Source organism: Cibotium barometz, chromosome 24 (assembly GCF_041138505.1).
Source record: "Cibotium barometz isolate CiBa-2024 chromosome 24, ASM4113850v1, whole genome shotgun sequence".
Taxonomy (NCBI): Eukaryota; Viridiplantae; Streptophyta; class Polypodiopsida; order Cyatheales; family Cibotiaceae; genus Cibotium; species Cibotium barometz.
The window spans coordinates 44,209,480-44,232,492 of NC_141069.1; the positions used below are offsets into that span (position 1 = coordinate 44,209,480).

At 45.6% G+C, this 23,013-nt stretch overlaps 2 protein-coding genes across 3 annotated transcripts in view; both read right to left on the bottom strand.

Moving 5' to 3' along the window:
• Positions 1–346: 346 nt before the first annotated feature.
• Positions 347–23,013, bottom strand: part of LOC147625348 (polyadenylate-binding protein-interacting protein 8-like) — a 99,678-nt gene continuing 77,011 nt past the window's right edge. The window contains exon 11 of the transcript XR_015268956.1: positions 347–445. The gene's annotated coding sequence lies outside the window, so the exon portion shown is untranslated. The remainder of the gene's footprint in view (positions 446–23,013) is intronic.
• The window catches only part of LOC147625349 (polyadenylate-binding protein-interacting protein 8-like), a 32,221-nt gene continuing 9,554 nt past the window's right edge, over positions 347–23,013 (bottom strand). For both annotated transcript variants that reach the window (XM_086818675.1, XM_086818674.1), the window contains exon 10: positions 347–586. In XM_086818675.1, coding sequence (XP_086674801.1) covers positions 529–586 — 58 coding nt within the window. In that variant the 3' untranslated portion in view covers positions 347–528. The remainder of the gene's footprint in view (positions 587–23,013) is intronic.

Consider the following 23,013-nt stretch of genomic DNA (forward strand, 5'->3'; position numbering starts at 1 on the left):
CAAAAAACTCCTTAATTATCATGTTTTAGGGTTATATACCATTTGGGCAGCATAGTGAGAAAGCCGCTCAAGCACGGGTATGCCAACTATAATAATGCGACAACATTTATTAAATCCATGTACAGATTGAGAGGAAGAAAAAGGCAAGACATTAATGTGCACAAGGAGTTAAATGAACACAAAATCAGAAAAAACAAGAATCTATGGAAACAAAGCAACATAAATGTTTTAAGAATCTATGGAAGCAAAGCAACCTAAATATTTGAAGTCATGAGAATTGTTTTTCAAAACACATGGCAATGTGGCATCAAATGTTGAAATCGTTAAGTTGTAAATCAAAGGTGTTAGAGAAAGGTTATCACACATGGATTTTTCAAGTCTTCTCACATGTACATATAAAAGGCCTATTGAGGGGTTATCATTTTTCCCAGCTTTTCTGTTCTGCCTACCAAATCACATGATACCTTGAAGGTTCACAAATTTTGGAAACCGCTTGTAACTGCAAAACTTTTATAAAAAAAAGAAAGATTACTGTGAAAGGGAGCCAGGCGAGGGAGGTCTCACTGGTGTCTTTGACGGGCTTACCCTAGCCAAAACAGAAGGCAACAGTTAATGCTCTCTCTCTCTCACTCACACACACACACACACACACACACACACACACACACATACATTGGATAGCGCTGAGCTACACAGAGAGATGACAAGCAGGAAATGCAAATCTACCAGATTAAGAAACGCACAGAAAGGAATACAGACATATGGAGTTTCCATCCTGATCTTCAGACGCCTAGTTGCTGCCAGACACCCTCCGACAAGGACACACGTAACACATCAAAGACCCTAAGCTCGGCAGAAGAGAGACCACCTTCCATGCAACACCATATCCAGACACTCCTTGGGGACATCAGACCATTTTCGACATTCTGGTGATGCATGCTCCCTCATGTCTGTCATCGAATCAGGTATTGAGATGGCTCTGTAACCCTGTCAAACTTTTACATACCCTGTCTCTTCTTGGCACACTTGATAGTTTCCAGCTGTTTTCTATTTACATTATGCTTTGTTTAGGTTATAGGGGATGTCCTATGCATCTCCTACTACAATACTCGGACATGTTTTATCATCACTAGTCTCAAGGGCCGTTTCCAAAAGACATTCACCCTCTCTCTCTCTCTCTCTCTCTCTCTCTCTCTCTCTCATTACACCCAGGTCCATTTTGATCACGCCTGTTTACTTTGACCACAACTACCGCCAACTCCAGGATGCAGGTCCTAATTGTCCCCTACCCACCCTCACATCACAACTCACCTCCATTCTCCACACATTTGCCACCAATTTTTCATCTGCACGGCGGTCTACTACCGCCAAGCCACCTTGCGGTTCCATGCCCTAGAACTAATGGTATGACGACGAATGCCGAGCCACATACTCTCGTCTTAAGCATGAGGTACGGATTGGGCAAATCACAAAGCACCAAGCACAACGGATTTCTCAACACCTCACCCAATGCAAGAAATGGGAGTTCTAAGCTCATAACGAGGATGAGTTATACCGACTCTTTTTAGGGCCGAACTACAAAGAAGCCTAGAGGAAACTCTGAGAACATCACCCCCCCACGCCTCTCACCTACCCAGACACATGGCACTCCTATGCACGCTCCTTCGATCATATCCCCCATCAGCCACCTCTACCCCCACCACCAGATCCCTGCACCACTACCTCCACCTTCTTCACAAAGGGCATGATTCTCAAGGCTATTCGTAGACTATGTGATGGGCCGGCCCAGGATCACGAGGGACTCACTGTTGAGTACATCTCACATGCCGAAGATACCATAGCACCCTTACTAGCTTACATGTTCAATAGAGCCCTTTGTGTAGGATTTCCACCCTCTTTGTCGCTAACACCATCACCCCCATCCTCAAAGCCGGAGATCCACTTGATCCTAATAATTATAGGATGATCATGATTGGCCACACATTGGCCAAACTCTATGGATCGGTGCTAGAGGCGAAGCTCAATTCAACAAAGAGACATGGATGCAAACCTCAAGATAGGTAGGCTTTTGGAGGAGCTACTCTACCCTAAACTACATCTTCACCCTCCGTGCCATCATCGAGGAAGGGAGAACACCACATCAGAGGATTTACTGCTGCTTTGTGGATTTCTGCAAAGCTTTTGATATTGTACCCCGATCCCGTCTCCTACAACGTCTACAGGAGATAGGAGTCCCATTTTGAATTTTGACATGGTTTGGAGCATCATCGCCCTCTATGAGTTTGTCACCGGATGAGTGAGAGCCCCAGGAGGTACATCCCAAGAGATTTTCAGCAGTATTAGGGTGAAACAGGGCTGCCCTCTATTGGGGTGATTCTATTCTATTCCGGCTTATAGCCGTGATTTTTGTATACTTTTTTCATACTTAATAGAAGTCTCTTCTTTGAAAAAAAGGAAAAAAACAGCACTGCCCTCTATACCTACATTGATGAGATATCAAGCTTCATTGATAGATTAGGCGGGGTTGGTTGCACATTGGCAAGCATATTGATCCCCATACTACTTTATGAAGATGACATCATCCTCCTTTCAAATTCAGCTAAGGAGCTGCAGAGACATTTGGATGCCCTACAGGACCTTTGAACTCAGCGGAACCTCACCATTAACCTTGGTAATGGTCTTCAATACCTCTTGCCCCTTCACATCCAGATTGAGCTTCACATATAGAGGAGGTGTCACTTTCAGTGGCCCATGCTTCACACAGCACATGCCAAAGTGACACAGGGATATGCAACCTTGAGCTTACTTGAGTAGCACTGCTTCCAGGCACTTTTCCAGGAGCCTGGGACAAAGGGTTGAGGCCCTAGGTCATGATGCTCTCCTGTATGATCTGCAACAAACCATCAAGTCCCACACCAGATTATCCAGGCAAAGTTTGCTGCATCCCTGATGTAGTGGATGCACTCTTCGAGACAGTAACATACCTCCTTCGCATCAGTCACATGGATCTCCACATGTACCCAATGTCATGTGCAAGAATTGCCATGGACATTTTCAGAAGCTAATCAAGAAGGGGCAGCCAGAAAAAGATGATAAGAACCAGAAGTTGGAGCATAAAGGGTTGTTTTGGCTAGTGAAGACTAGGAGAAGGGACCAGGATGACATGTCGGCTGCAAGGAGGCTGCATGAAGACTAGTTGGCTGGACCGGATTTGAGGCGGACTGTAGGCGCATCACATTTATGGGAAAAATGCCAATCGGCTGGCCGACCAGCAGTCGGCCAGCTCTTCTATTGTCCAAGAGCCTATAAATAGGCAATTTTGCTCATTGATGAACTCATTCATTCCCTTAAGGAATGGGTCCTTAGAGTAGGACAGATTTTGCTTTTATGTAAGGCAGCCTATGGCTGTAGATTAGGTACCTTTTTGTACCATATGAATATACTGAATTTCCAGCATATCTCTCTCTCTCTACTCTCCCTTCTGTCTGCGTTTTTGCATCAGCATGTTCTCAATAGTGTTTAGGGCTGAAAGAAGACCCCCAGAGCTTCCGCGTGCTACATTGGTATCAGAGCATCAGGCTCAGCAAAGCTAAACACTGATTCAGTCCCATATGATGGTGTACAGGTCCAAGGTACAGGAAAGTGCATGGATACAAAGCCCAAGGCAAGGAACACAAGATCGGGAAGAGCTCCGAGGAGTTTTGTTGGTGGTGTTCCACAAAGCCAAAGGGGATGGCAGTCCTGTGAGCCAAATAGGTTCTCGGGCAACGGTCCCAAGGGAGGATTATCCTCCAAGGGGTGATGTGAGACTGCTAGACTCATTTCTCAGGAATGAAGACCAAGACAATGTTTAGAGTCAGGGCAAGAATGGATTGGATACTGGATGGAAAAGATGCATAGATCGTATTTAGAGTCAGAGTGGTTTGGGAGACTGGGCCGGGTTTTCAGTGAAAAGGGTTGCCAGGGATGGATGGGATGATAGAGGGACTTAGGGAACAGAATGGGATGATGACAATCATCCAAGGAAAAAGTTGGAATCCCGTTATCAAGTTTAGCAAAGGACAATGTTGCATAGAAACGCGTTTCGTACAGGTTTGAAACGTACGAAACGTTTCGTCCTGTACGAAACGCGTTTTTTATTCATCATGCATATTTTAATACCGTGCAACCCGTCGCATCGAATCGTTTCGTACGGTGTACCTTTTCTGTTCGCGTTTCCCAGTGGCGGTCGCCTGTACGTTTTCGCTGTTTTGTGTGCCAGCTTGCCATCGCCCGTGTCAACGACTTAGCCCGCTTGCTCCTTGGTGTCCTTGGGCCTTGTGGAGGTCTTCTAAAGGAGTAACATCATGTTTTGCTTTATGTTGGGTTTTCTTTGCACAACTCACAAAGCAGCACGCTTTTTTCTCTTTCCATCAATATTTATGGCATATCTTCCTCCCCTTGCTCTATTGAGGCCTAAGGCTATCTACCTTCTCTTCCCCTTGCTCTATTGTTGGCCAAGATGACAGTTAAAATCATGAATCATATAATGAGATTACTTTATGTTATGTGTCGCACTTGCAGGGCCAACAATCTGCATTTATCCCCGCCTTGTAGGATGCCTCGAACATGTGATTCTCTTTGGAACATTGTTACCTTCGAGTCTAGATATGGTAGCTCGGGCTCCGGAAAGTGGAAATGCAACTTTTGTGCGTATAAGCACCATGGCAGTGTCACCAGGCTGAAGGCACATTTGTCACAAACAAAGGGTTTTGGCATTGGGCCATGTAAGCATGTGCCACGAGAAATCTATGATAGCCTAAAGGCTTGGAAGGCCATGCAGCTAGGTATCCCCCTTGAGGATATCCCCAATCTGGGAGAGCCTGAAGCACGTCAAAGTGTCTCCAAGAGGACTCGCAGCATCAGAGAGGAAGATACCAGTGGTGAGGTTGCAGGTGGTTCTAGCTCGGCACCTCGAGCCAAAAGAACTAGTCTTCTGGTTTTCAAGAAAGGACATGTGCAGGCAGGGATGCAGAAGGCTGCCATGAAAGAGGCAATGAGGGAGTTGATGAACTAGTCTTCCAGTGTTCAAGAAAGGACATGTGCAGGCAGGGATGCCAGAAGGCTGCATTGAGAGTTCTCTCCCAGGATTGCAATTCAGGGACTTGTGAGAGGAACTGGAGTACATGGGCTCTTTTTCACATGAAAAAGAGAAATAGACTCTCCACAACACAATTGGAGAGGCTTGTCTTTTGTCATTGCAATCTCCGATTGCTAGAGCAAAAGGGTCATCCCATTGAGCCTCACCAAGTGAATCCAGATAAGATTGATATCATGAAGTGCAAGGAGATTCCCAACATTCCTCAGGAGGAGAGGGACATCTATTCTATGCTCTATGAGGAGATCATGGCTCCGGCTCGCACTACACGATCTTCTCGAGAGACTAGTACTAGTGGTGCACCTGCACCTCTAGAGGATGAGGCATTTGAGGACTCCGCTACCGGTAGTGACCTTGAGAGTGAGGCTGCAGAGGCAGAAGATGCAGATGAGGATGAGGATGAGGATGAGGATGCAGATAGCAGCTAGCAGCTGCTAGCATCATTTTATTTGGACATGTTATTTAGTTTGAACTTTGGACATGTTATTTATTTTGATCTTGGATTTTGAGTCATGACTCATCACCCACGTGGTGATCCTTTTGATTTCTGTTTAGTCATCACCCACGTGATTTGTGATATCATCATATCTTACATGTATTTTGCTTTTATTGAAATGAATTCAATGTGGTCTCTTATAAGTTATGTCAACAGTTTTTTCTTTTGTATATTTCAAGTTAAAAATATACATGCTTTTTCTATTTTGTATGAAACCTTTTTGAACCCGTTTCTTACCTTTTATGAAACGTTTCAAAACGCATGAAACCCGTTTCATACCTGTCGTTTCAGAAATGCCTGGCAACACTGGCAAAGGGGGATGTCATGTGCAAGAATTGCCATGGACATTTTCAGAAGCTAATCTAGAAGGAGCAGCCAGAAAAAGATGATAAGAACCAGAAGTTGGAGCATAAAGGACTGTTTTGGCTAGTGTGGACTAGGAGAAGGGACCAGGATGACCTGTCGGCTGCAAGAAGGGTACTGTCGGCTGCATGAAGACTAGTTGGTTGGACCAGATTTGAGGCGGACTGCAGGCGCATCACATTTATGGGAAAAATGCCAGTCGGCTGGCCGACCAGCAGTCAGCCAGCTCTTCTATTGTCCAAGAGCCTATAAATAGGCAGTTTTACTCATTGATGAACTCATTCATTCCCTTAAGGAATGGGTCCTTAGAGTAGGACAGATTTTGGTGATTTACATCTTTTATGTAAGGCAGCCTATGGCTGTAGATTAGGTACCGTTTTGTACCTTTTGGTCTCATAGGTCATTTTGGCCTTTTGAAGACGTTAATACAACTTTCTTTCTTTCTTTTTTTCTACTCCCCCTTCTGTCTGCGTTTTTGCATCAGCATGTTCGCAGTAGTGTTTAGGGCTGAAAGAAGACCCCCAGAGCTTCCCCGTGTTGCACCCAAGGCTTGTCCTGGAGTCCTCGAGATAGCTAGCACTGGAGAGCCATGGTATGCCCAAGTTTTCACTTGGTTCTCAGGCTATGGACTCTACCTGGACCACCTCCCACCCCTTCAGTATAGTTTGGACTCCCCTTTTCTCCAGCTCTCTCATGAGGACACCAACACGATTATCCGGTTAGATCTTCTCAGCCTCTACACCCATTGCGCATGGATCACACCTTCGGAGCTGCCACCGAAGATACACTTCTACAAAGATCACTTCCTCACGCTCATCAAGGATGGATAGCCCGGCTACCTCAGTGTTCACATGTCCCATGCCATGCAGATTGTGATTGGCCAGATATAGGTTTCATCCCACCACCTTAGAGCGGAGACGGGAAGAGCTGAGCATGTCTTTACAACCGAGGAGCTCATACGGAAACTCGAGGAGAGGATTTGCCGATTATGCCACACAAAGGTTGAGACAAGAGCATTACATATGTCGCTGCCCAGTATACTATGAGAACTGTGGGAGGTTTCATTGTCTGTTCCATGAAGGATTCGGCCCACTCTCCAAGATCATTGACTTCCTAGACCAGTGTTGCCTAGGGCTCTTCTTGCTCGAACTCCATAGACACACGGACATTTTCTTGAGAGAGCTCCAGCCCCAATCACCCCAATGCCTCCCTCACCAGCCATCCATCACTAGCTTCTTTCGGACCAAGGAGGACACCCATACAGTGGATTATTGAATTCCTTTACATAGTTTTAAATAGAGCTCCAAGTTTATTGAATTCCTTTACATAGTTTTAAAAAGAGCTCCAAGTCTATTGAATTCCGACATATAATGTGAGAAATTGGATTTGAAAATGCATCTTCAAGAGGAGAATTTAGCAAATAAGGAGTATTATTACATATATCATACATGTACATATACTTATTCTATATAAACATACATATATATTGAAACCTTGTGAGCTTAGGTGGGCTTCACCCTTGAAACCTTGGTAAAATATTTGGGCTTTATTTGACACGCCTGTCTAATGACAAACTCGTCAAAATCTTGGTCGTCATATGACGAGCAAAAGGACTTAAGAAGGGCAGATGGGCGTCTAATCCTATTGTTGGGGAGAGGGCGGCTGATCTGTGCAAGCATACACAAAACTAAAGGGGGAAGAGGGCGGCTGATCCATGCGTGCATACACAGACAAAAAGGGCGCGCATAGAAGGGTGGCACTAGATAAAAGTCAAGAGAGCCCTCTGCAGTGTTTGGAAAATATTTTTTATTCAGAGGCAAAAAAAACCTTTTCATGAGAAGGAAATATTCATATTTGATTTAATGTATAAATTTTACAAATATAACTAAAACTCCCTAATTTTGAAAGGGTTTTTTCTCATCCTCATGCAAATTTGAACATGCTTTTTCTCAAATTGAACAAGTTCTAGGCTAAGTCGAACCTACCTTTTCCCAAACATTGGCCGACTATGTTTTCTTCTCTCTCTCTCTCTCTCTCTCTCTCTCTTAATTTTTGGCCTACCTCCGCCTTGTTTCCCACCAACCCTTCCCCTAATGAGTTAATGCCTTCTTGGCCATCCACCAATCACTAGCTGTATCTCTTGGATGTGTACCCACATGCCTCAATTTAGACTTCTTCGAGAAGTATTCATTGCAAAAAGCTATCTCAAATTGCTGAATAAAAGCAAGAGCTTTGGTAACTTCAAGCTTCCCAAAGAAGTTCTCAAATTTGATGTCCTTATCCCGTGACTTAAACTTTTTGGCTTTCTTCTTTGAATGAGACCTGCCATGCCCATTAGTTTTAGCCATAGGGGACTCATGTCGAGCGCTCTTTCCACTATCCTGAGCGGCGCTCGTCGATCGAGTGGAATCAACATGATGCGAACGCTCTCGGCGTGGAACAATATGATGAGGATGAGATATGGCCTCTTTTGAATTATCAGAATCTGCATGTGCTTCCCAACGAGAAACCTTTCTACCACTGAAGTTCTCGGATACATCCTTTTGTCATCTCAAATAAGACTTGGCCAATTCACGAGGATCTTTATATACCATCTCTGTTGCCATGGCCTCAAAGGCTGCATCATCTGGAGAAACTTTCCTTTTTGTACTCAAGACTTTTTGCACATCAAGATCCTTTCCCAAAGATCTCCACTGCTGTCACATGCACTCTGCACTGTAGTGCATGGTGACAAACTGGCTCATCATCAGCAGTGCAACATTGTAACAGTATTAGTTCCTTTCAGGATGATATTTGTCATACGTCGTGACCCCATTGTAATCCTCAGTCTAGGATAAGTCAGGCACGAGCTACGTAGGTCATTCTCAGCCATCGCAAGTCAGTCAGTCAGTCTAAGTCCCTTAACCCACTTAAAGAGACGCATTCATGCATATACAGTCAGTAGAAACCTTAGGGTTTGCATCAGAAAGCATCTTGCATATTGCACATCATTCATGCATAGCATCTAGACCATTGTAGGAACCCCAGATATCATCCAGTATTTATTAGGATATTTACTAGGATTTTTTTGGTATTTTTTCCATCATTTCCAGCATTTTATACACATTTATGCATTTATGATTGGACATGAGCAATTGGCCAGCTTAGTAGCCAGCCGACTGGCTCCATGTGTCCATATAAATAGAGTCCTTGCATAATCATTCACTCATTCCATCATATTCAGCCAATAGCATTCAGGCGCATCATATTCAGCCCCATGCGTTTTGGAGAAGCATGTCATCCTACAGCAAGAGGAGCATCAACCCTTGTGCATTCAGCCCTCCATCAGCAAACGCAGCAGTTCTCAGCATTCAGCCATCAGTAAACCTTGCGTTTTCTGCATCCATACAGTTCTCAGCATTTATCATATCATCGTTTTGCTCCAGCCACTTGGTGAAGGTAAAACACAGCATTCATAAGCATTTACAGCATTCATCCTCAGTCTAGAACAGCCCCAAACAGCCCTTCTCTCAGCCCTAGCTTTGCATCCCTCCCTCATTCCATTGGGAAGAGTGCATAGGCTCGAGATTGGACATCTTTGGTGCTTCTACAATAGTGTACAGTTCAGCCCAACACTTGGTCTTGAAAGGTCTTGCGTTTGGTTTATCGTCAGTCACACCGTCAGTCTCTTTAAAGATAATAAAGCAAATACTATCTCGGTAATGGGATAGGGGGCCCTTCAGTGGGTAATTCAGGACCCCATACGGTGTACAGTTCTCATCTCTCTCTCTCTCTCATATCTCTCTAAAGTTTAAAGTATTGAAGTGTATTGCTAAACTCGCGAAACTCAGGATACAGAAGACGGTGTGAGCATTTGTGTGATAGGATCCTCCAATACGAATACTGCCGCTGCATGTTACAACCGCATTGTCTCATCACGGTATCGTCTAACTTGGCGCCTCAAGGCCTCCAACTCAAGCCTCACATCAACAAGATCTGTATATGCAGTATGAGCAATTCCAATAGATCCCTCGGCATGTGCCCTCTCCCGCTCAAGAGACTCACCTTGAGTGCTCATGTTATCTCTTCTGTATGCTTAGCCAAAAATTTTGTATGCCCAAAAATTGTCCTTTCTCAAACAGAGAAAGAAATCTTTGCTCTGATACCAATGTCACAAGCGGGCACGTGAATACAGAAAACCAGTGGCCCAAATCACACCATACATTCAACATCCATCACAACCTGAGCATGAATCAATACATCTGTCACTACAGACATCATAATCATATACATCCTGAAACCACATAAGATAACCTTGCACATGACACAACACTAGGGGCTGAAGTTGGGACAGCCACCCCTTGAGGTATCTTTATTACCAACAGAGTATTCTCTTGTACAAGATGCAGGTGCCCGGGAGTTCCACTCCTCAACCAGCACTAGATTTATCCAAATCTGTGAAAAACAAAGCAATACAAGCTCTTGGTCACCAACCAAAGCAAAGCAGTCACCAACTGCTCAATAGAGAAAGCAAACCCTCGGTCACCAACCATGGCCAAAGCGCCTTCCAGATAAAGCCAACCCTCGGTCACCAACCAGGGCAAAAGCTCCTTCCAGATAAAGCCAACCCTCGGTCATCAACCAAGGCCAAAGCAATCACCAACTGCCGTCCCGTGAAACCAAGCCCTCGGTCACCAACTGTTCCCTAGTTTCATGGCTGTCCACACAATTGTGCAATTTTGGCAGCTCCAAACAGGCCCAAAATAGCACTTAGACCAATCGTTTTGCATCCCGTGAGGGTTGAAGCTGGGCACAATCTGTATCTGTTTCATCTCAAGGAAACCCTTGGAGTATTGCTGAAATTTCTGTAATTCAGCACCGCCAGCCAATGGAGAAGCAGTAGAGGAAGCCGACCAGCCTAGGGAACAAGTATGCAACTTGACTGGCTTGTAGGAAACTCGACCAGCACTAGAGAAGAGAGAGAACACTGTCAGCCAGCCCTGCAACAAGTATTTCAGCAGTCGACCAGCCCTATAGCCCATGTTCCATGAGTCGACCAGCTAGGTAGCACTTGCACATAGAGTCAGCCAGCCTCACAACTCTCCTCCCTGCTGTCCACAGCCCATAAAATCTCTACAGAAGAAGTCGACTGGCTCTTTTGGCTGCCGTAACTTGCTCAACACCCCAAACTCCCAGAAAAGCAACATGTTCACAGTATTACGCGCACACACATAGAGAAACTTGCTTGTGTATTACGAATTGATGAGTCTCTTTGTACAATGGGGTTCGTGTAGAGTCAGCCAGCCTCACAACTCTCCTCCCTGCTGTCCACAGCCCATAAAATCTCTACAGAAGAAGTCGACTGGCTCTTTTGGCTGCCGTAACTTGCTCAACACCCCAAACTCCCAGAAAAGCAACATGTTCACAGTATTACACGCACACACATAGAGAAACTTGCTTGTGTATTACGAATTGATGAGTCTCTTTGTACAATGAGGTTCGTGCCTTCGGATCAAGCCCTTTGATATTTACTTTTACAATATGACTTTTAATCATTCACTTATGTATGAGGTGCGTGCATTACATTATTCGTCATGGTTGTCTTCATTGTAATTCTATTTACAGTCGGCTCAGAGTCCAACCTGTAGCTCGATTGGTGTGTGAAAGTCGAGACACTTATGTATGAGGTGCATGCATTATATTATTCGTCATGGTTGTCTTCACTGTAATTCTATTTACAGTTGGCTCAAAGTCCAAACTGTAGCTCGATTGGTGTGTGACAGTCGAGACACCGAAAGGTGGGAAATACAGAAAATATCAGCTTGAGGCAAGCATGAGGCTCACGCTCATGCTTGGGTCTCTCTTTGGGTTTCTACATGTGGCATACCGACATGGCAGGTCACGCTTAAGATACAATGGTTCTAGTATTTTGGATTTTCTATTTGTTTTTGTTTGATTTCTTTGATTAGTTTTATGTTAGTGGTATTTAAGCGATTTTTTACTTGTGGAGATAAAAATAACCCCCATAGTCTTCGTGGGTTTTTGGTCCAATGCCGGAGTGCCCAAGTCTAATAATTGGTCCCGGTTCATTAAAATAGTCTAGCCCGATGTGAACTCTTTTATAAATTATAAGTTTGTCCGCCCAAACTTTAATGAATATGAACCCGCAACCATAGACTTTAGTAAACAAAGAAATAACAGTTAAATAAGGTTGAGTGTGCACACTTACCACCTGCAAAACACACAAAATCCACCGCCTTAGTCCCAAACAACAAGGGTGCACACACACGTCCACGGGGTGTCCAAGCGTCCCTAATGCCCGTGGACATTCACAGGCAAAATACCATGCAATGTCCAGGCAAACAAGACAAGTCACACATGCAAGTGCATTTCACAAGCAAATGCTTGTGCGCGATGATTTGGATTAAATCCAACTTGCCATCTTATACACCAAAACTGTCGCGACCATGGGCACCACCCATGTTGGATCCAAATGTTGTACTCACCACGATCACCAACCCTTCCATGAGTTCACATACTCACTGAACAGAGTCACCAACTCTTCATGAGTTTACGTAGCCACTAGGGTCACCAACCCTCGCATGAATGCATAAATACAGTAGTCAAAGTCACCAACTCTTCTTACTGACTTAGAGTCACCAACTCTAATCACTCATTAAAGTCACCAACTCTTACACGAGTGAATCCATCATGCTCTAGGAAATCCTTCCACATGGCGTAGATCTCGAGGATTGTGACAAATGTCTCCCAAAATATGAATATTTTGTAGTCATGGTTCTCTGCCCAGGATGTCCCCCAAAACCTGTACATTTTGGAAGTCTATTTTGTAAGCCTTGTTTCTATAGAAGGCTCAGCTCCATTTTTCATTTATCCCTACTTAGAACCCGAGCCGTAGGTTGAGAGGATGTTGGGGGGAGGAGGGGAGGCAATGTTGTATATGCATAGACTGATGTAGGCATAATGTATGGTGAAGCTCTTTTATCGCGCTTGACATGAAAGTTTCGGATGTTGGCATCATTGTGTTCGTTTGTATCACATTACTGCACTCTAAGATACCAAATTACCATAGTGAAGATCTCTCTTTTAGGTAGATGACACTCCTTCACTCTGAAGGGGGGTTTGTTGGATATTTCAATCATACATACATACATATATATTATATGTATGTATGTATGTATATATGTGCATGTGTGTATGTATACACACACATATATATACATACACATACACATACATACATTTGTGTATGTATATATATATGTGTGTAAGTACATACATACATACATACATACATACATACATACATACATACATACATATATATATATATATATATATATATATATATATATATATGTATATGTATATGTATATGTATATGTATATACATACACACACACACACACACATATATACATACATACATATATATATATATATGTATGTCTATGTATGTATACATGCACATGTGTATGTATGTTTGTATTTATATTTATATTTATATTATATCTACATACACTATAAGTCTATATATATTTTTATCTGCTAGGAGACCTTGACTAGCCGGACGCAAACCACCACTACTCCATCAGGCCCAGTCTACCCAAATCCAGGCACGATACTGCAGAGCTATGGAGGAGAGAGTCTAGAGGCTACACCAGGGCACAACAGATGTGAGAGTCGTCCTCGCCCCATGCCCCATGTACAATGTACTACACCCCACTATCTCCACTAGGTGGAATTAGTAGTATACCACTAATCATGATTGTACATCTATAGCATGCTAGACAATGATTGCATAGTGAGCTGCATTTGACTAGGATTAACTTTTCATTTCAGCTTTTCTTTCCATGATACTCAGGTCTTGGACTTGTTGTATACCGATTTGTCTCAAAGGCCAGTCTAGCCTTCTGTAGACATTAATCTATATAGCCTTCCGTTGACCACGAGTCGACTGGGCCCACACAGCCAGCACGAGGAGTCACCCTGGACAGAGCTGGAGAGCTATGTAGAGCACGACGTCCTTGACCTGCTGGGCTGCGGCCCCAGCCGAGACATTATCAGAGGATACATGCGATATTGGTACGACGTCGTGCAGCACGACCTCAGCGCTTCAGCCTGTCTACGTTGGATCCCTGCGAGACATTATGGGATGAGTCCTGCTTCCCATAGCCTACCATTTTTCCAGTTCCACACTTTTATCAGATATACCTTTTTTTGGTATTTGTATCTCCTCTTTGGCCACATGAATAGCTAGTTGTTTTTCAGTTTATGCTTTTCATTTTCTACTCGGGATATTTAGTTTCCTTGAGTTTTGGATGTATTGGTACTTTAGTCTCATAGGCCACTTTGGCCTCTTGTAGACGTTAATCTCTCTCTCTCTCTCTCTCTCTCTCTCTCTCTCTCTCTCTCATCAGCTTCAGATCGAGGACATGCTCCACTGTCATCGAGCTACCTTCCCATGTGACATCACTGAGCAAGATCTCTCAGCCATACACATTAGCCCCATGCTTGATATTTTGAAGAGTGGTATACCATCTTCTGGGGACTGATGCTGCTCTCATGTTTCTATGTTCCTAGCATTCCATGATGAGCTTCCATGGACAGTTTTGTATTACCCTAGTGAGATAGATATGTTTATGTTTTGTTTTTGTTTTATTTTCCATTCCATGATGAGACATACCATGGACATTATTGTATCACTTTGGTCTCATAGGCCCATCGGGTGTTTAGTATGAAAGAGTGCATAGAGCGGAAGCAGAGTGGCACTAGAATGTGCTGAACAGAGAGTGCAAGAGAGAGAGATATGGAGAGAACTATGTTGAATATACTGAAGCAAAACAATCCCAAGCAAGAGACGCTACAAGTCTCATAAGTGAGGGAGCAAAATATGTACAAGATTGAATGAATGATGAAAGGCCAGCACCCACTATATATAGTAGATGTACGCTAACCGACTGGAGCTGCAAAATAGGCCAACTGGAGCTACTGGACAGGCCGACTGGAAAATGCCAAAAAAGCTGGGATAAATACCAGAAAAATACTAGAAAAAGGGGTGGCCAGCCCACAAGCAAGGGCCATGCAAAAGGGACCAAATGGGCACCATAAAAGAGCAAAATCTGGGGATGAATGTGCTAACACCCCCTCTCAGCACCAGATGCTGAACAAACTCCGAGAATCCGAAGATGAGGAGCCAAGGAAGCCTGAGAAACCGGCTTGGTGAACAAATCTGTAGCATTCTCCGCGGAAGGACAATACTCCAAACGCAAATCTCCAGCAAGAACCCGTTTATGAACATAGTGATACTGAATCTCAATGTGTTTCGTACAAGCATGAAACACAGGTTCTTGGCGATGGCGATGCAATTCTGATTGTCACACCAAAGAAGAGTAGATCCGGTAGGAGGACAGCCGAGCTCCTCCAATAATCTCCGCAACCATGTCGCCTCACATGCAGCATAACAAACTGACGGTACTCCGCCTCGGTAGAGGAAAGTGTCACAATAGGCTGCTTTTTACTGCTCCAAGAAATGGCTCCAAACCCAAGTGAAAAAACACAACCAGTGGTCGAACGCCGTGTGTCTGGATCTCCAGCCTAGTCTGAGTCAGACCATCCAATGTCTCGACCAGAGCAACCATGGGCTCGCCTACTTGAGAAAGTCGACGATGTCCCGGCAACGAAACCTTGTAAACCGGCCTCGGTCTTTAGATGAAACCAAAGGGCGGTGTGAAACAAACACTCGTACATAAAACACTTCAACACCTTTGAGGAACAAGAAAAGCATGTATCTCTACTGCATCTGCCCGTCCAGCCCTCCCTACAAACCTGTCTGCTTCTCACGAGAGAGAGAGAGAGAGAGAGAGAGAGATAGAGAGAGAAAGAAAGAGCTGCAGCCCAGTCCCCTGGCCCGACCAACCTGCCCGATTTTCTTTCCACAAGCTAAAGCTCTTTTTCATCAAAAGAGAGGCGCCTCTTTTCTGGCCGCCAGCCCCTCTTTTTCCAAAAAGCACACACGTGGCCCCAATAATAGCATATGGGCCACGTTTACTTTCATAAAGGGCATTATAATGTTTTTAAAGGTTTTTAAAACCTTTTGAGTTAAAATCTCTTTGCCCCCTTAACACTTGGGGTTGTCCACACATGGGTTTCCTTTTTAACTCCAATCTGATGCCATTCACACTGTCCACCATGCCCCCGTGCACACCTGCATACTCTCCAAAGAAAAACACAGGGTCGTGACAATGATCCCTTCCACCCACCCCCGCAGCACTGCCTCATAGAACAGTTGGCATGATGATGAGTGTCGTGAGACACGAGCACAGCTACAGCGTGAGATTGCCATTGGGTCTCACACGCATAGACAGGCCAGGATGATCTTTCCGCGCCTTGTGCGGAGGAAGAAACGAGCCTATCTGGCTAAGCTAGAGGAGGAGATCTACCAACTCTTCTTGGGGAAGGACAGCAAGAGGGCATGGAAGATGTTTCAGGAGAGATAGCCTGGTACTCCGATTACTGCACCTGAGGCATAGCATACTTATGCTAGAGAGCTATATGATGCACTAGGACAGCCCCCCACCCCCCCTCCAATGGGAGCTAGACCAGCTAGCAGCACCTTTTTTACTATGCGGATGGTGCTAGATGCGACAGACAGGTTACAGAATGGAAAGGCACAGGATCATGATGGGCTAGTTGGAGAGCACTTCTCATATGCACGAGACACTTTGGCTCCGCTCATCGTACATGTGTTTAATCATGCCATTGTGAGGGTTTCCCGACAAGCTGGACAGAGCATATCATTGTACCACTCTTTAAGAATGGGGACCCCATGGTACCAGGCAACTATAGGACGATCATGATTGGTCATTACTTGGCCAAACTATATGGCTCTATATTGGAGTCGGAGCTGAGCCAATGGGCAGAGGCATGGTCATCGAGCACATGGACAGGCAGGCTTCAGGAGAGGATTTACTACCTTGGAGCACATATTGACACTTCGGGCACTTATTGAAGAGGGCAGGGCACAGAAGAGAAGGATATACTGCTGCTTTGTGGACATCCGCAAAGCCTTCGATACCGTACCACGTGTTAGGCTTATGCACAGATTGCATGACATTGAGGTACCCGAGTATATGCAGTGGGGGATATATGCTTTGTATGAGTCTGTGACAGGCAGAGTCCGAGCTCCACTATCTAATAGGGTGACCAACACGATAGGGGTGAAGCAGGGATGCCTGCTCTATCGCCCACCCTTTTTGGACTGTACATTGATGCGGTCTTTGATTATGTAGACAGATTGGGAGGCCAGGGGGCATGTCTAGTAGGGGTGTTGATACCCATCTTGTTATATGCTGATGATATTGTTCTAATCTTAGACTCTCCGGAGGGATTACAGAGACAGCTGGATGCATTACAGGCTTTCTGTGTGGATAGAGATCTTACACTGAACCTTGGGAAAACCAAGGTTATGGTGTTTAACACCACACAGGCATGGGTGACGAGATCAGAGCCTCAGTTCACTTTTCGAGGGGAGCCGGTAGAGTACGTCAGGTCATATGTCTACTTGGGAGTTACTTTCACAGGACCGCGTTTCTCCCTGAAGGAGGCAGCAGCAGCAAGATTAGCTCGAGGGCATGCAGCCTTGGGGGCACTTGAGAGGCAGTGTGCACACATACAGTTTCAAGATATGCTTGTGCACACCTCTCACCAAATGATTTTATCACCCGCCTGGCGTAAATGGATGTACACCTATCACATGGGATACGTTGTGCCATTGGACAGATCTAGACCTCATCACACCAGCTACGGATTGAGACATGGCGATATGTGCATCAGATCTTGGATGACCGCATTTGCCAACTATGCTACTAGGAGGAAGAGACAGAGGAACACTACATTTGCCGATGTACAGTCTATTATGAGATCCGAGGGAGATATCACTGCCTCTACCGAGAGGGTTTTGGGCCGTTACAGAGGGTCATGGAGTTTGAGAATAAGAGATGCCTGGGATTGTTTCTACTTGAGCTCAGGAGACACAAAGAGACCCTCTTGGCAGACAGGAGGCCGAGCCATGATGTACCAATACAGAGGACCCTGACAGATTTCTTCGGCACCAGCACCAGCACCAGCACCCCAGCCCACACACCTCCTGATACCTCCTCCATTGGGCCATCGGGGCACTGGCCATGCTCCCAAGGAGTCACCACTGATAGAGCAGTTATCTTATGTCGTGCTTGTCGGCCATGCCCACCAGGATCCCGACCACAATGGCTTATCGAGATGGCAAGGATCAGATGCTCTCACACACTGGAACTCTAGAGGGGGAGCGAGCACAGTGGACTACTTGATGGGATCTCCTTCATTGATACTTGATGTGTAGGGTTTCACGATTTCCAGTGGGCCCATTGGCATAGCAGCCGATCATGCATACCTGAGTTTCACACTAGTAGGTAGATCCCCGAGAGATGGGCCAACCACTCATCTACCTGGGTACCCGAGATATAAGTTTATCGAGATGCAGTATCTGATGGCTTGTTCGCTTTAGACCCGCATAGCTCTCTGGACGAGATCACGACAGGATTTGCAGGTGTACTACATTCATCCTTTATATGCGTTTCCCTGCACTATTATCCCTTCCACCCACCCCCGCAGCACTGCCCCACAGAACAGTTGGTATGATGATGAGTGTCGTGAGACACGAGCATAGCTACAGCGTGAGATTGCCATTGGGTCTCACACGCATAGACAGGCTAGGATGATATTTCGTTGCAGTGTGCGGAGGAAGAAACGAGCCTATCTGGCTAAGCAGAGGAGGAGATCTACCAACTCTTCCTGGGGAAGGACAGCAAGAGGGCATGGAAGATGTTTCAGGAGAGACAGCCTGGTACTCCGATTACTGCACCTGAGGCATGACATACTTATGCTAGAGAGCTATATGATGCACCAGGACAGACCCCCACCCCCCCTCCACTGGGAGCTAGACCAGCTAGCAGCACCTTTTTTACTATGCGGATGGTGCTAGATGCGATAGACAGGTTACAGAAGGGAAAGGCACAGGATCATGATGGACTAGTTGGAGAGCACTTCTCATATGCACGAGACACTTTGGCTCCGCTCATCGTACATGTGTTTAATCGTGCCATTTGTGAGGGTTTCCCGAAAAGCTGGACAGAGCATATCATTGTACCACTCTTTAAGAGTGGGGACCCCATGGTACCAAGCAACTACAGGACGATCATGATTGGTCATTACTTGGCCAAATTATATGGCTCTATATTGGAGTCGGAGCTGAGCCGATGGGCCAAGAGGCATGGTCATCGAGCACATGGACAGGCTGGCTTCAGGAGAGGATTTACTACCTTGAATCACATACTGACACTTCGGGCACTTATTGAAGAGGGCAGGGCACAAAAGAGAAGGATATACTGCTGCTTTGTGGACATCCGCAAAGCCTTCGATACCGTACCACGTGCTAGGCTTATGCACAGATTGCATGACATTGAGGTACCCGAGGATATGCAGTGGGGGATATATGCTTTGTATGAGTCTGTGACAGGCAGAGTCCAAGCTCCAGGCGGACTATCTGATAGGGTGACCAGCAAAATAGGGGTGAAGCAAGGATGCCCGCTATCGCCCACCCTCTTTGGACTGTACATTGATGCGGTCTCTGATTATGTAGACAGATTGAGAGGCTCGGAGGCATGCCTGGCAGGGGTGTTGATACCCATCTCGTTATATGCTAATGATATTGTTCTAATCTTAGACTCTCCGGAGGGATTACAGAGACACCTGGATGCATTACAGGCTTTCTGTGCGGATAGAGATCTGACAGTGAACCTTGGGAAAACCAAGGTTATGGTGTTTAACACCACACAGGCATGGGTGACGAGATCAGAGCCTCAGTTCACTTTTCGAGGGGAGTCGGTAGAGTACGTCAAGTCATATGTCTACTTGGGAGTTACTTTCACAGGACCGCATTTCTCCCTGAAGGAGGCAGCAGCAGCAGCGAGATTAGCTCGAGGGCATGCAGCCTTGGGGGCACTTGAGAGGCAGTGTGCACACATACAGTTTCAAGATATGCTTGTCACACCGACCCTCCTCTACGGAGCTCCAATTTGGGGGCCCAGTATACATCATAGATCTCTGAGAGGGACAGATGAGGGATGGAGGCAAATGGAGAGACCACTGATTATGATGATTGCCCGCATGATTCGGAGCAAATCATCAGTACCACATGAGATTGTTCGGGCTGAGCTGGGTGCCCCGCCAGTAGTAACCAAGGCCCTATTCCAGGCAGTTACCTTTTTACAGCGGCTATGGGAGCTCCCTCAGCGAGTCAGCAAAGGTACTCCCAATTGGCATTGACCTCATCCATATAGTTGGCAGAGGATGGAGATACTCATTGTTGGTACGCTCAGATGAGATCATGGTTTGACCTACATGGTTTGCGGATAGAGGCACTACCACCCTTTCAGTACAGTCTGGATTGTCCATTTTTGGATCTCACCCGCTCAGAGCAAAACTACGTGATCAGGATGGATATCATCAGAGTGGACACAGAGAGGACATGGACTAGCCCCCTTGAGCCCTTAGCACGAAAATGGCTCATTACAAGAGCCATTTTCTACACCTCTCACCAGATGATTTTATCACCCGCCCGGCGTAAATGGATGTACACCTATCACATGGGATAAGTTGTGCCATTGGACAGATCTGGACCTCATCACACCAGCTATGGATTGAGACATGGCGATATGTGCATCAGATCTTGGATGACCGCATTTGCCAGCTATGCTACCAGGAGGAAGAGACAGAGGAACACTACATTTGCCGATGTACAGTCTATTATGAGATCCGAGGGAGATATCACTGCCTCTGTCGAGAGGGTTTTGGGCCGTTACAGAGGGTCATGGAGTTTGATGATCAGAGATGCCTGAGATTGTTTCTACTTCAGCTCAGGAGACAGAGATACCCTCTTGGCAGACAGGAGGCCGAGCCATGATGTACCTAGACAAAGGACTCTGACAGATTTCTTCGGCACCAGCACTAGCAACCCGGCCCACACACCTCCTGATACCTCCTCCATTGGGCCATCAAGACACCGACCACGCTCCCAGGGAGTCACCCCACTGATAGAGCAGTTATCTTATGTCATGCTCGTCGGCCACGCCCACCAGGATCTCAACCACGACATCCTCACCATCGCCAGATCAGAGCCATTATTGCTCGGCATCGGAGGCGCCTACCTCGCTTCTATGACCTGCCCATTCTAGACAGCCCCATGGCGGAGATACTTGATCTAAGGAGAGGGCAACACTTCAAGTGATCAGCATACATGGATCTACCTGATATACATTTTTCAGTATTTTCCAGTATTTTCTACTCAGTATCATCTCGGAGTCTTACAGTTCTGTTCTTATAATTGTAGGACAATCAGTTTATTGTACTTTTTGGTCTCATTTAGTTGTTCTCTTTGATGAGACACCAACTTCAGATGTACTCTCAGTTTTGGTCTCATAGGCCATTATGGCCTCTTAGAGACGTTAATATATCATTTCATTTCTCTCTCTCTCTCGACATTATTGTATCACTTTGGTCTCATTGGCCCATTGGGTGTTTAGTAGACGCTTAATCTCTCTCTCTCTCTCTCTCTCTCTCTCTCTCTCTCTCTCTCTCTCTATATATATATATATATATATATATATATATATATATATATATATATATGTATGTATGTATGTATGTATGGACAAAGCCATTGTGCCTAGTGAGATAGATATGTTTATGTTTTATTTTCCATTCCATGATGAGACATACCATGGACATTATTGTATCACTTTGGTCTCATAGGCCCATTGGGTGTTTAGTAGACGCTTAATCTCTCTCTCTCTCTCCCTCTCTTCGTTGCGCCCCCCTTTCCCACCCGCCCTCTCTCTCTCTGCGCCCGTCTCTCTCTCTCTCTCTCTCTCTCTCTCTCTCTCTCTCTTCGCTTCTCTGTGCGCCCCCCTCTATCTCTTCGCTTCGCTTCTCTCTGCGCCCCCGTATCCCTACCCGTCCTCTCTCTCTCTCTCTCTCTCTCCCTCTCTCTCCCTCTCTTCGCTTCTCTGTGCGCCCCCCTTCCCACCCGCCCTCTCTCTCTCTCCTTCTCTTCACTTCTCTGTGCGGCCCCCCTATCGCCACCCGCCCTTGCTCAGGCCCCCAAGGCAGCAACATAACTCTCCCTCTCTCTCTCTCTCTCTTTCCCGTTGTCCATCTCTCCTGCTACTCACATACGCACCTGTGCACCTATTGCCCACCTGCGCACCTTAGTTGTAGGGTAGGGTTGTAACCCACCTCCAAGCAGGTAAGGGCTTGCACCTCATGGGGGTGGGGTTCGTGAAGAGCAACCTCTCAAACAGTCCAGCAGTTTGACATGGCCAGCAAGAAAACCTTCTCCGAAACCCTTATCTCCCCTCCTACCAAACCCAATGAAAAACCATCACCATGGGAGCGGTACCTCCCGAGCATGATTCAACATCTTCAGCAAACAACTTCAGCCTTGCAAAATGAACTACATCAGACAAAACAACATCTTTCAACCTTGGAGAAACAGATTAAGGAACAACAACATGAAAAAGAAAACAGGGAGGAAATCACATAGGTAAATTTACTTGATCCACAGCCTAAAGAAATTCTCATTAAAGAAGTAATATCACAGATTAATGAAGAGAACGAGCAGCAATGGATTGCAAAAGAAATTAGGGTGGGTGGTTTGTCAGAGGGTTGGGAACAAGTGGAGGTATTGGAGGACGAGGAGATTGGGAATGATACTTATGTCCCGGAATGCGAGATTCTACAAAGAAAGCTGTGCAGAGCTATCCCTTTCATCGACACTGGAGATCCCTCAGTGGCAATCAAAGCAAAACATGTGGTTTTGAGGTACGCAGATATGAAAGACAAAATTAAAGTCATGAAGCAAACAAGGTCACTTAAGGGAACGAAGGTGTGGATGGCGGATGAACTCACAGCCACACAACTAAAA